Source organism: Schistocerca gregaria, chromosome 3, assembly GCF_023897955.1.
Source record: "Schistocerca gregaria isolate iqSchGreg1 chromosome 3, iqSchGreg1.2, whole genome shotgun sequence".
In the NCBI taxonomy this organism is placed as follows: domain Eukaryota; kingdom Metazoa; phylum Arthropoda; class Insecta; order Orthoptera; family Acrididae; genus Schistocerca; species Schistocerca gregaria.
In genome coordinates, this window is record NC_064922.1 from 269744235 (window position 1) to 269757440 (window position 13206).

At 45.6% G+C, this 13206-nt stretch overlaps 1 protein-coding gene across 1 annotated transcript in view; it reads left to right on the forward strand.

Moving 5' to 3' along the window:
* The first annotated feature begins 728 nt into the window (after positions 1-728).
* The window catches only part of LOC126354798 (neprilysin-1-like), a 518824-nt gene continuing 506346 nt past the window's right edge, over positions 729-13206 (forward strand). Inside the window, exon 1 of the mRNA XM_050004711.1 lies at positions 729-2158. Within this exon, the coding sequence (XP_049860668.1) occupies positions 1831-2158 (328 nt within the window). The 5' untranslated portion in view covers positions 729-1830. The remainder of the gene's footprint in view (positions 2159-13206) is intronic.

Consider the following 13206-nt stretch of genomic DNA (forward strand, 5'->3'; position numbering starts at 1 on the left):
CTCATCCCTGTATCAGTAACTGTTCGTGTTACTGGCTGCGAAAGAGGGTGGAGCGACTTGTATTTTTGCTCTCTTCTTTGTAGAATTTACCGACATTACTAATTATTTTTCTTTCTCAACTCTGTAGTGTGCTACCCTTTGCTCTTCTCTGAGGCGTGGACGGAGCATTTGGCGTTTGCCCGCGATGGGCCAGGAACCTCTTCGTCACTCATAATGCAGTGTAAAACTTCACTAAGGTAGCGAAGCTCACCAGTCACTTTACAATTACTACGCTCAGTATTACGTTACTGAGGTTGGCAGCGGCCGGACGCTAAACACGATTGAGCGGATGCGAACCGAATTTTAACGACTCAGAACTAGGAAGGCATGGCTCTTCTCTTTGTGAACAACATGATTTCTGTGGCCTGAGCGTGTGACCTAAGCGTATAATTTGATGCGTTGGCAGAGAAACTCAGCAATTCGAATGCACAGGCCAGCTAGGGTAGCAGTTGAAGTTGAAGTCTTTGGAGCAGGGTGGTCAGTCGCTCAGTGTTTGTTTACTTCCGAGCGACGCGAAGTGCGCGCCCCACGGCCGCCGCAGGGTGGCGACGCTAGTGGGGGCTGCGGCCGGGGATCGATGCCCCCTCCCCCTCCGCCTCCTACTGTGCGCCGCCCCTCCCGCGGCTACCCCAGCCACCTGCGCGCCGCGACTCCGCCGCCTCCGCCGCCGCCGCCGCCGGCGCCAGCTCAGTGCAGCCGGACGCTCGACACAGCCTGCCAGCCCTGTGCGATGTGGGCGCGCGGCCCACGGCCACACGCTGCGCGGGTCGCCAAGCCAGCCCGCGGGCTCTCCGTCTGACTGCTCCCGCCGCAAGTCTTTAGCGCTAATTGGATACGGCGACCGCGCGACGCGACTCCTGCCACGGTCACCGCCGGCGTCGCTGTGACACGTCGCGGTCGCACTTGTCACGAGTGAAACGGACCGTGCGCGTAAACCAGTCAGCCGACTGACCCGATTAGACCACGCGGCTGCTGCGGCTTTCGACCGGCGCGTCCAGCGGATTCCCGCGCCACGTACCCTGTCCCCCCTCCTCCTCGCCCCTCCCAACCCTTCGCGGCCGTACCCCCTCCTACGGCTCCCCTCCACGGCCAGAGTGGTGCTGGAGCACGTGGCGCGCGAGTTGCAGAAGCACCGCCGCTTCGCGAAGCGCAGTGTCTACCCGGCTGCCGCAACACGCAGCGGCAGGTGTTAGTAAACCCCGACTCTTCCACTGCAATTCCTAGAATGCACGTTTTGTACTGCGCACTGCTGACAGGAGCATCATTGCAAGAGAAGGCGAAGTGATCCAATTTAATTCCTGGCGATTTTGAACAAATTGGTGTGCACAGTATGTTGGCAACAACTGAACGTTGTGTTGATAAACTGTAGATCCCTCTCTTGCTTTCTGATCGAAAACGACTGCAGACTGAAATGGCTAGTAGACCATTCTTAACACCGATAAACTAGTACGTTTTTTGCTGGTATTGCATTAGCTCTGCGAAACATCTCCAACTGGCAATGTGCTAGATAGTATAACAATAGTGACGACGCTAGACGCTTGCAGCAGACCTGTTTCAGTGATGCTGGAGAGATAGCTAGGAGGAAAATATCTACAAAGACCAGACCTCTGCAAAGTTTTATTACGATCGAATAGAAGCGAAAAAGTGCTAAACCGCTTACAACGCACAATGCGTCGGAGTTGATCATGGAAAGGGCAGAGACAGTATACAGAGTTCTGCAGCGTAGTTTGAGAGAGGTGTGAACCCCTGGAATGCTGGGAACTCGCCGAAGAGCGTGCTGAGCGGTGTGCCATGGAGGACGCCAAGCGTTCCTCCGCCAACAATGGTTTTCTGCGCGACGCGGAGAAAGAGACACTGCTGAGGGACGGTGGGCCGAGGCCCGCGGCCGGTGGAGGCGGCGCGCCCGCGCCCGCAGTCAAGTACGCTCCCGCGGGGGCGGTTGGAGCGGCAAGCGTCGTAGTGGTGACGGCGGGAGGCGGCGCCGGCGCCGGCGGAAGCGGAGGCGGCGGCCACACGGCGCTGGAGCGTTGCCTCGCGGCTGCCGTGTTAGCCCTGTTCGTCGCCTGCCTCGCCTTCCTGGCACTCGCCGCGCTATCTTGGTCCTCCTGCCAGCGCACAGGTAGGCCTAGCCTTGCCTAGCCTAATCTATGCTAGCCTAGCCTTCACACGTTGCATGCCCGCACCCGACACCTCCCCGCTGATGGTGCAGGCGGTAACCGTCACCTCTGGCACTGCGAGCCCAAGGTCAAAATCGTGTCACGTGACCTTTGGGAGAGACGCTATTTCTTGTGTCACTCGTGGAGCGAAGGAGAAGAGGTTGTAATACAATATTCTTCTTTTATAACTGTGTCTTTGGTTTATTTAACCATACAAACAACAGCTTTATTCGAGTTGAAATCTATTTGCATATAATAATCAATAAAACTGCTCAATATATTACGTACTGGCTATCGCAATGACTACTGAGTTTGGATATTCCTGGAAATTGTGTTAGGATGCATATTTCGGCTTCTCATTGCGACTTCGCCCACGTTGAAGGTATGAAACTCTAAATTATAATAAATAATACGGAATGTAGTCGAATTAAATCAGATGATGCTGAGGGAATTAGAATAGGAAATGAGACACTTAAAGTAGTAGATGAGTTTTGCTATTTGGGGAGCACAATAACTGATGATGGTCGAAGTAGAGAGGATATAAAATGTAGGCTTGCAATGGCAAGGAAAGCGTTTCTGAAGAAGAGAAATTTGTTAACATCGAGTATAGATATAAGTTCAGGAAGTCTTTTCCGAAAGTATTTGTGTGGATTGTAGTCATGTATGGAAGCGAAACATGGACGATAAATATTTTAGACAAGAAGGAAATAGAAGCTTTCGAAATTTGGTGCCACAGAAGAATGCTGAAGATTAGGTGGGTGGATCACGTAGTTAGTGAGGAGGTACTGATGAAGAATTAGGGAGAAGAGGACTTCTTGGCACAACCTGACTAAAAGAAGGTATTGGTTGGTAGGACACGTTCTAAGGCATCAGATCACCAATTTAATATTGGAGGGCAGCAAGGAGGGTAAAAATCGTAGAGGGAGACCAAGAGAGGAAGACACTAAAGCAGATTCAGAAGGATGTAGGTTGTAGTAGTTACTCGGAGATGAAGAGACTTGCACGGGATAGGATGGAATGAAGAGCTCCATCAAACCAGTCCCTGGACCGAAGACCACAACAACAACAACATAGAATATGAATGGGAAAGACTCATTTTTCGTTTTTCACTGTTTTAAAAGTTTAGTGTACACAATACAATTACAAAACTTAAGAATTAACAACTTTTTGCAGATATTTTTGGTAAGAGTATGAACTGGTTTTCTGAACTACTAGTTCGTGAAAGGGCAACATACAACTTATGGTAAAAACCCTATCGTCATAAATCAATTGCTAACTATTTGAATGTCTCAAGTTGAGCCTTGTTTGTTGCGAAACCTTTCCACCTCCCGAACCTGTAAGAATAGTATCTTCAATGAAATTATTTCTCACAATTTTAATCAGCGAACTGGAAGCATTACGGGTTAGTAAGAAGCAGAAGAGCCGTAAATACAACTTTTCTAATATAATGGTTTTCTATTAAAACTGACTCTGATAAAGAAAGCAAAACATCACATTGTTGACCATACAGTTTTTAAAAACTATACATGTACGGAAACTAGTGTGTGTGTGTGTGTGTGTGTGTGTGTGTGTGTGTGTGTGTGTGTGTGTATGTGTGTCTGAAGTCCTAAGGGACCAGACAGCTAAGGTCATCGTTCCCTGGTCGTAACTTCTTAAACTAAATTACGCTAAGAACAACAAACACACACCCATGCCCGAGGGAGGACTCGAACCTCCGGTAGGAGGGGCCGCGCAATCCGTGACATGGCGCCCTTAACTACGCGGCCACTCCGCGCGGCGAAACTTCTGTCTAAATGTTTGAGAGCCCTGCTATGGTAGTTAGCACCGACTGCGAGAAAAGATACGGAGACGCACATTTTCACAGCACAGCTGAGCGCAACATAACATTTTATTTCTCGCGCTCGGTTTTAACAGAAAACCTTTATGCTGGGGGATATATGATGATAATGATGAGATCCCATACTCCGAGGAACGTAGGGGGACGATGCGGGAGACCCGCACCGCCGACTAGGCAAGGACCTAGCGGAGGTGGTTTGCCATTGCCTTCCTCCGACTGTAATGGGGATGAATGATGATGATAATGAAGACGACACAACAACACCCACTCATCTCGAGGGAGGGAAAATCCCTGACCCCGCCGGGAAGCGAGAACGAACGCCACCGCAAGACCACGAGCTGCGGACTGGGGGATATATCCTACATGTGCCCGAAATCCTGTAGTAGAGTACGCTATAAAAATTTGAGCAAATCGATTAAGAGCCTCTCGAGGTTTTGCTAGCAATGTTCCCCGGATGTCTCTCCCAAGTATCGGGCGTGTTTTCTCTGGTGTTTCAGCAGATATATTTGCAATGTCGTTTTGCTTTGTGTAGCTGGCTCATCACATCTTTCATGTAACGCCCAATGCCGATGGAAGGCGTCGGTTTGTTTCTCGTTCGATAGAGCGGCCCGACGTTGGTCTAGTACGATGTCTGTTTTATCGTTATCTATTAACGGGGACGGTAGATTCCAAAGAATAAGTAGCACTGCAGCAGTGGCAGGATAGCTTTGGCGTCGCGGGCTGCTACAGCAGTGCAAGCAGTGCTACTGAGTCGCTGCTGGATTTCTGTTTATTCTCCGTGTTTTACTGCCTCTATGATACATATCGAAAAAACAAATTTCGCACTGGACTAATCTGGGATCGCACTATGGAATGAGAACGTAAAATTCCTCTTTAAAAATAATTTTATTTGCAACGGAAAAGACAAGACACTTCCCGTCAACACTGAACGTCGCGTGAAATACTTGTTGAGCGCTATTTGTTTGGCTGACACCTGCTACACAATGTAAGAAGGAAATAGGAAATATCTGCTGAAACACCAGACAAAAAGCGCCTGGCGACTCTTGGGGGAGTCGCCTTGTATAACCTATGGCCATCTGAATTTTAATTAGAGTATCTTGTATAAATTTGAAGTAAATCGCATGCCAAGAGTACTCTGCAGAAGTTTCGCTGGGAAGCCCTTACACATCTTCCATAAGGTCGCTATCTCTCCCCATACTATTTCCATATTTTTTGAGCCCTGAAGAAACACGTTCAAGGCCGTCGACGTTCTACAGATGAAGAGGTGCACATATTTATAGAATCACGGTTCCATAGGTAGCCGTAAACATTTTTTCCATGAAGACAGTGACTGTCTTGCAATATAACAGGACTAACGTATTAACAGCTATTGTGATTACGTTTGAGGCAATGCATAGTTTACTTTCGGTTTTTCTGTTTGTCTCGTTTTCATTTGACTGTCCGTTAAAGATGAAGAGAAGATGGGAGATAAGATACTGGAAGAAGAATTTAACCAAGCCCTGGAAGACCACCATCGAAAAAAGGCCCCCTCGGGTAGATGACATTCCTTCTGTGTTATTGGTATCCTTAGCAGAAACAGCCATGAGAAAACTATTCAACATGGTGTGCAAGATCTTTGACACAGATGGCCGGCCGCGGTGGTCTCGCGGTTCTAGGCGCGCAGTCCGGAACCGTGCGACTGCTACGGTCGCAGGTTCGAATCCTGCCTCGGGCATGGATGTGTGTGATGTCCTTAGGTTAGTTAGGTTTAAGTAGTTCTAAGTTCTAGGGGACTAATGACCAAAGCAGTTGAGTCCCATAGTGCTCAGAGCCATTTTGACACAGATGAAGTACCCTCAGAGTTCAAGAAGAATGTAATAATTCCAATATCAAAGAAAGAAGATGCTGACAAGTGTGAATGCTACCGAACTATCAGTTTAGTAAGTATTTTTTGGTAATACTGAGATGAAATATTTACAGGACAACTGAAAAAACAGGTGAAGCCGACCTCGCAGAAGATCAGTTTCGGTTCCTCAGAAATGTAGGAACACGCGAGGCCAAACTGCATCTGCGACTCATTTTAGAAGATAGGGTAAAGAAACTCAAACATCCATCTTTAGCATTTGTGACTCGAGGGAAATTGTTTGACAATATCGACTTAAATATATTCTTTGAAATTTTAAAGTGAAAGAGATCAAAGACAGGGAGCGGAACGTTATTTACAAATTGTACAGAAACCACGCTGCAGCGATAGTAGCTGAAGGACATGAATGGGAAGAAGTTGTTGATAAGAGGGTGAGACAGAATTGTAGGCAATCCGCTTTCTTACTCAATCTGCGTATCGAACAAGAAGTAAAGGAAACCAAAGAGAAATTCAGAGAGTGAATTAAAGTTCAGGGGGAAGAAAACAAACTTTGAGGCTTGCCGACTACATCGTAATTATGTCAGAAACAGCAAAGCACTTGGAAGAACAGTTGAAGTGAATGAGTAATGTTTTGAAAAGTAGTTTTAAGACGAACATCAACAAAAGGAAAAATGAATCAGTCGATACTGAGGGAATTAATTAGGGAATGATACATTCAGATTAGTAGATCGGTTTTGTAATGTGAACAGAAAAATAAAGGATGATGCTCAAGAAGAGAGGATATAAAATGCACGGGTCCGAACAGCAGAATACAACACTCAAGTGAAAAATGAGTTACAGAATAGCGCGAAAAAATTGCGACTATGATTAACTGTGGAAGTGGGACTCAAAAAGAGATTGTCGCGTTAGAACAATATCAAAAATAAATCTGCATTTTTATGCTCACAAATTTTCTGTGGTGCACGGTTTGAAGCCTCTAGTCTAGCTTGTGCATGTTCAGTTGTACGGGTGGTTGCTGAATGATGTAAAGGGATATTTGGATACTCAGATAAGTAGTACTTCAGATGGAGCCTGATTCACCTACTCCGAATAAGTAAACTCCGGAATATGCATTGTTATAATCAGAAAATCAACATTAGCGCGTTAAGCAGACTTTGCATGGTGATAAGGTTGGCGACTTGTTCGCAATTTCAGGGGCAGTTTTATTTTGGCTGCCCTGTACTAGCAATAAATAATATGTACGAGCTTCAGTGTTTCTCTGAAAGTTTTACTAAGGTTGTCTTCTTGGGTTATCTCTCCAATAAAAACATTGGTTTGCAGCAACGTGTGGACAAGATTCCAGCTCATCATCTTGAGCTGACATTAGAGTCAGGCATCACATAAAGATGACTTGACGCTGCGTAATTCTCCAGTAAGGGTTAATAGGATTACAAATATTTGAATTTATATGTAATTAGCAGTTCGTTCCTCACATCACGTAGTTTTCTTACTTTTGGCTTATAACTTACATCCAGTGTTACTACACTGCACTTCACTAAATACATTTTCGAATTAGGTGAGGTCCTAGTTAGAATTAAAGGTTCTGAGGTCGAGTTCCGGTTCGGCACGCAGCCTTACTCTCCCTGGATGTTTCAAAACAGCGCACACTTTCCTTCAGAGCGAAAGATGAACTCCATCTGCAGGAGCAGCCTGAGAACGTAGCCCGATCTTTCCATAATCCTCCTAAATGGATGGCGACCGGAACTAAGATGATTTCAAGGGCAAGTAATTTTCTTGTTATGGCTGGTGCTTTCCAGAATCCATTGCAGAGAAACTTTTAAAAACCATGCCAGAAGCAGCAGCTATTTATGGGCTGTCTTCTGACAGGTTTCATGTGGCCGGCATGGACTTCCTCTCCTATGCCAGCCTCTTCATCTCAGAGTAGCACTTACATCCAACATCCTAAGTTATGTGTTGGTATGTTCCAGACTCTGTCTTCCCCTACAGTTTTTACCCTCTATAACTCCCTCTAGTATCATGGTGTTATTCGCTGATGTCCTATCATTCTGTCTCTTCTTCTTCTTCTTCTTGTCGGTTTTATACATATATTCTTCTCCCCGCCGGTTCTGAGGAGAATGTAGTCATCCCTTACTTTCAATAGTCCCTTAAATTTAGAAATGCGTCTATTCTTATCTTTTCTTGCTTTCTCACAGCCCATGATTCACTCCCATACAGTAAGTAGGCTGTTTAGGTTTTAAGTTGGTAACGCCACGTAGTGCCCTGTATGAAAATCGCTGATTGCGCTGTGTGCAGTCTGTGGCTGGTTGGACTCGTTGTTGGAATATTCGCTAGTGTAGCGTTGGACAGCTGGAGGTGAGCCACCAGCAGTGGTGGATGTGGGAAGAGAGATGCCAGAGTTTTGAGAGGTTACTATGAGCGGACGATCTGGACGTGTGGTGGGAGCACTATTACACCATGTGAGACATTCTCCGGCGCTTGTATGGAAGCTGTGATAGTAATTGAAGACACGCCGACAGCTTCATGCTTCAGGTCTTCTCCTACGGTGAAGTCATCTTTCAGCAGTATAATTGTCCGTGTCGCGGAGTCAGAAGCGTTCTGCTATGGTTTGACGACCATTCTAACAAACACACGTTGATGTCTCGGCGATCAAATTCGCCTTATGTAAATCCTATGGAACCCAACTGCGTCACTATCGGGCACCATCACCGCATAAGCAAATCAGCGGCCCGCTATTTACGCGATTTACATGACTTGTGCGTACACGTCTAATGCCACTTGTCTCCTCAAATCTACCAACAAACTGTCGGATGCCTAATATGTAGAATCAGTGATATATCTCGTTCCAAAAACGAAGAAAGAAGCTACTAAGCAGGTGGTCATAATATTTTGGCTCATCAGTGCACATTGATCTGATAGTGTAGCAGAGCACAGACTTAATCCGGGCCCGCCAATTAACGTTTCCGGTAAAATCCGCGGAGCCGTAAGAAGTGTAATTGATCTTGCAAGACTCATAACGATACAAGTGTGCGTGAGTTCTGGCCGCGACCCCGAGAGAAATTTCGCGCGGCGTCACTTAGGCTCTAGCTTACACACTAAATTAATCTCCAGGTTGCTAATGGAATGCTTCAATGTGAGAAGAAAAAAAACGCAGTAACCATCGGAACATGGACAGGTCCCAGACTCCAAATCCGGATCGATTGGATTTAAACGGATAACGTGGGTGATCACCGATAGTCCGATTAAGATTACTTGACAAGTGACGTCTGTCAGTTGTCGCTACAGTGTTGCCACATCGGCTGCCGGCTACCGCTCGGTTATAGGCGACACACAAATGCTGTTAATGTGTAACGCAGCCCGCCCGGTTGGTCGTGCGGTCTATCGCTCGGCTTTCCAGGCGGGAATGGGCGCCTGGTACCCGGCGCGAATCCGCCCGGCGGATTTGAGTCGAGGTCCGGTGAACCGGCCAGTCTGTGGATGGTTTTTAGGCGGTTTTCCACCTGCTCGGCAAATGCGGGCTGGTTCCCCTTATTCCGCCTCAGTTATACTATGTCGGCGATTGCTGCGCAAACAAGTTCTCCACGTACGCGTACACATTACTCTACAACACAAACATAGAGGTTACACTCGTCTTGTGTGAGACGTTCCCTGGGGGTGGTCCACCGGGGGCTGAACCGCACAGTAACCCTGGGTTCGGTGTGGGGCGGCGGAGGAGTGAAGTGGACTGCGGTAGTCGTCGTGGAGCTGTGGACCACTGCGGCTGCGGCGGGAACGAAGACTCGCCGTCGTTTGTAGGTCCCGGTTTCACATACAAAACAATGCAAAGCGTTCGAGCCAGCCGCCGCAAAGTACGATAGAAATGCTAGATGCGCTGTCGACAGGTGATTTTAAGTGACCAATGACTGAACTGCAGTAGACGACGAGTATTGTAACCCCCAATTTAAACACATGCCCCAACTTCAACATCACCTTGTGACGTGCAGCACATTCGAGAAAACGGCGGCAAACAATCTGCGGCAGAGCTAAAATCACGAACGCTTTGTTCACGGCAATTAAAGCTAATCTCCACGAGCAAAATCAAGCAAAAAAACAAAAAAACAAAATTCTGGTTTCAATGCTGAAAGCAGGGTGAAATTTCTCCCCATCATCCGTTACTTGAAACTATCCTCACATGGTTGCAAGAGTTGCCCCATTGCCAAGCGATGAATATTCCTGGTCAGCATTTGGTTGCAGTTTGTAGGCGACACCAGCAGATTCCAAAAGTAAACAGAAGGATATTAAGAAAAGTAAGAGCAAATAAAAAAACCAATATGATGATTAAGATGATGCGGCAGAAATAAAAAACGTATTTAATCCAGTTAATTGAATGAAAATAATAATCAAAGTCATTTGATTATATTCAGAATTAAAAAGAATTTCGCTGTATATGACGAGATTGGAATCTACGACCTTCTACACGTCAGGGGTATATTCTAACAACTGCACTGTGCCACTGCAGTGTATAAAACTCTTGTATTAATACTCTGGTGATCCATTCGCAATGATGAATTGCAGCCTCCAGAAACTGGGCCTATTGCAGTCTTCAAAAACTCGGCTTCACGCAATGTCGTGCGAATCTTATCTAATCTAATCCGATCTCTGTGATTATAACCGTAACCGTATATGTGACGCTGAATTGCATCTTGTGGAGAAGGACTCAGTAGTTTGTAGTTAGTGCTCTGTATGAAACATGTGTATTTCGTTAACATTGGTGTGTGTGTGTGTGTGTGTGTGTGTGTGTGTGTGTGTGTGTGTGTGTGTGTGTGTGTGAGTGAGTGAGTGTGGTGTGGTTATCATGTGTGATGAAATACGAAATAAAATAGCCAGACCCACTATTCAGGATCCAAGCACCTCAAGAAAGCCGGACAAGGAATTGGAAATGAAGTGACCTGCTGTTGTGGAAGTTCTCCAACGGCGAACGGTTCACGTGCGAAGTTTTACTCCCTCACGTTTGCTTCCTTGTCTGTTGCCTTGGCAAGATGAAAAAACTAAATCACGCCAAAAGAAACGGTAATTTCATATCGCACAACGGAATAACGACTTTCAAGCAGAAAGGTGTTGAAAAGTGTTTGGTGGAGCGCATATACCACTCGGACACATTACGCCAGATTCAATTACGACGTGATTAATTATTGAAAGAGGACACTATGTGACCTATCCTATTCTTTCTCCTAATACAAGATGAGATGTGGGAAAAGTCTCGGGAATGTTCGGGATCCGTTTCCATAAGTAGTGAAATTCGCCCATAATTTACAATAATAGTCTTCTATTTCTTAAGACAATGCCAAATTGTCCAAGTACATTTTATAATTCCATTCAGATCATTTAAAACTACGACGAAGATGCAATAGTTTATAATTCAGTTCGAAATGTCAAAAATACAATCGTTGGAGGGTATCTCAGGAAGTCGTTTGTCATACGGGAAATATTTTACTTCCTCGTATTCATTGCAGATACGCAAGGAAAACATTCCTTCCTACTAATTACTGTTCTTTATGGCGAAGCAATGGTGACAGAGTAAGGAAGGAGCACTGCCTAACACAGAACGAAAAATCCTACGATACTCTTATTTAATCCAGAATCATACAAAACAATCATAATAACCGTATCCTAAGATGACAGAGGTGAAGTAAACGTAATCGAAAACTAGAAATCACAAAAATAACATAGTCTAACACTTTCCTAGCAAGACCAGACTAGCACATTCGCACATTTATCTGGATCAAAAAAATGTTCAAAAGCGTGTGAAATCTTATGGGACTTAACTGCTAAGGTTATCAGTCCCTAAGCTTACACACTACTTAACCTAGATTATCCTAAGGACAAACACACACACCCATGCGCGAGGAAGGACTCGAACCTCCGCCGGGACCAGCCGCACAGTCCATGGCTGCAGCGCCCTAGACAGCTCGTCTAATCCTGCGCGGCTACCCGGATCAGCCAAACGTGCTTGCAAAACAGCGCCGCTAGCGAAACGATTCCCTGTCTTCAAGAGTGGGGAGGAGAGATTACTTTTTCATCCTCGTCCACGACTGTCTCCTTCCCTGCTGTCTCGACTACCATGCAACACAGAGAGCTGTTCCTGTGTTCACGGTGTAGAGCGGAGAGACTCGTTGGATTAGAAATGTCAACCGCTCTCTCGCTCCAGGATTCGCGTGTTTCTAAGCTTCTCATGGCCTGTTCCTTTCTTTGTCGTGTCTAAAACGACGTTGCCTAGTGGACGGTCTCTGTTGCCGGGAAAAAGATTCGTTGGATCTGAAACGTCCAACAAACTCTCTCACTGCCTATTATGCATTCTTTCCCTTCTCTGCCTCTAAAGCAGTCAGCACACGGACCGTGCTGTCGAACGTTAACGTTGAGCGTGCCAAGTTCAACGTGCTGCTGAACGCTCAGGAACGATGCGACTTGTGCATACGGTACGTGGGCCCCAACGTGGTATACGCGATCGCCACGCACTCCAGCGACAGTGTAGGAATGTTTCTAGTTCGTAAATCACACTGTTTATTCAACGGGCTCGAGTAAAATTCCCACGTTAGCTTTATTAAAACGCACATTTTTTCCGTCGTCCACGAAAAGGAAAGTACCATGTCCAATCAATAAAGACACAGGTTTATAAAAGTTCCATTACAAACAGTGCGTTACAAATTTGGAAGACTTCTCCGCATAAGATAAACATTATTTCATCATTCCCACATTTTAGTAAAACCCCAACGTCACTATTACTTGATCACTGTTACTACCCAGTAGCAGAATCTTTGCAACATGTAAATTACGAAGCGTAAAAGAAGAAGCAGCAAAATATATTTATACAAGTAGCGCAAGCTGTCCTTTAGATTAAGCCAATCGAACAAAATCACCCCTCAAAAAAAGGTGAATTGTATTTACATAACATCAAATATTATAGTCTATACTTATATTAAACTAATAAAAAAGTATCAGAACCTAATAAAAGCGCGAATGTTAGGAAAAATAAAAATTGGTTGTGTCAGGACGGGAACTACCACCCCAACAAAATAGCTCATTACAGGATAGTGACTCTATTCATTACGCTAACCCAACATCATCACAGCTCTCCATTCTAATGACAGCGTCTTACCGCTTGCTAAAAACCTTTATAGTAGATATGTTATTAAATAAAATTTAATTATAACAAATTGCACCGAGAACAATGCGTTTTGGGTGGATCTTCAGTGTGTCGCTGCCTTCAAATAGCCTACTGTGATTATGCGCAAGTTACAATAATTTTTTTCCCACGAATATGATGTTTCTCATTATTTTATTGGAACGAATCACAC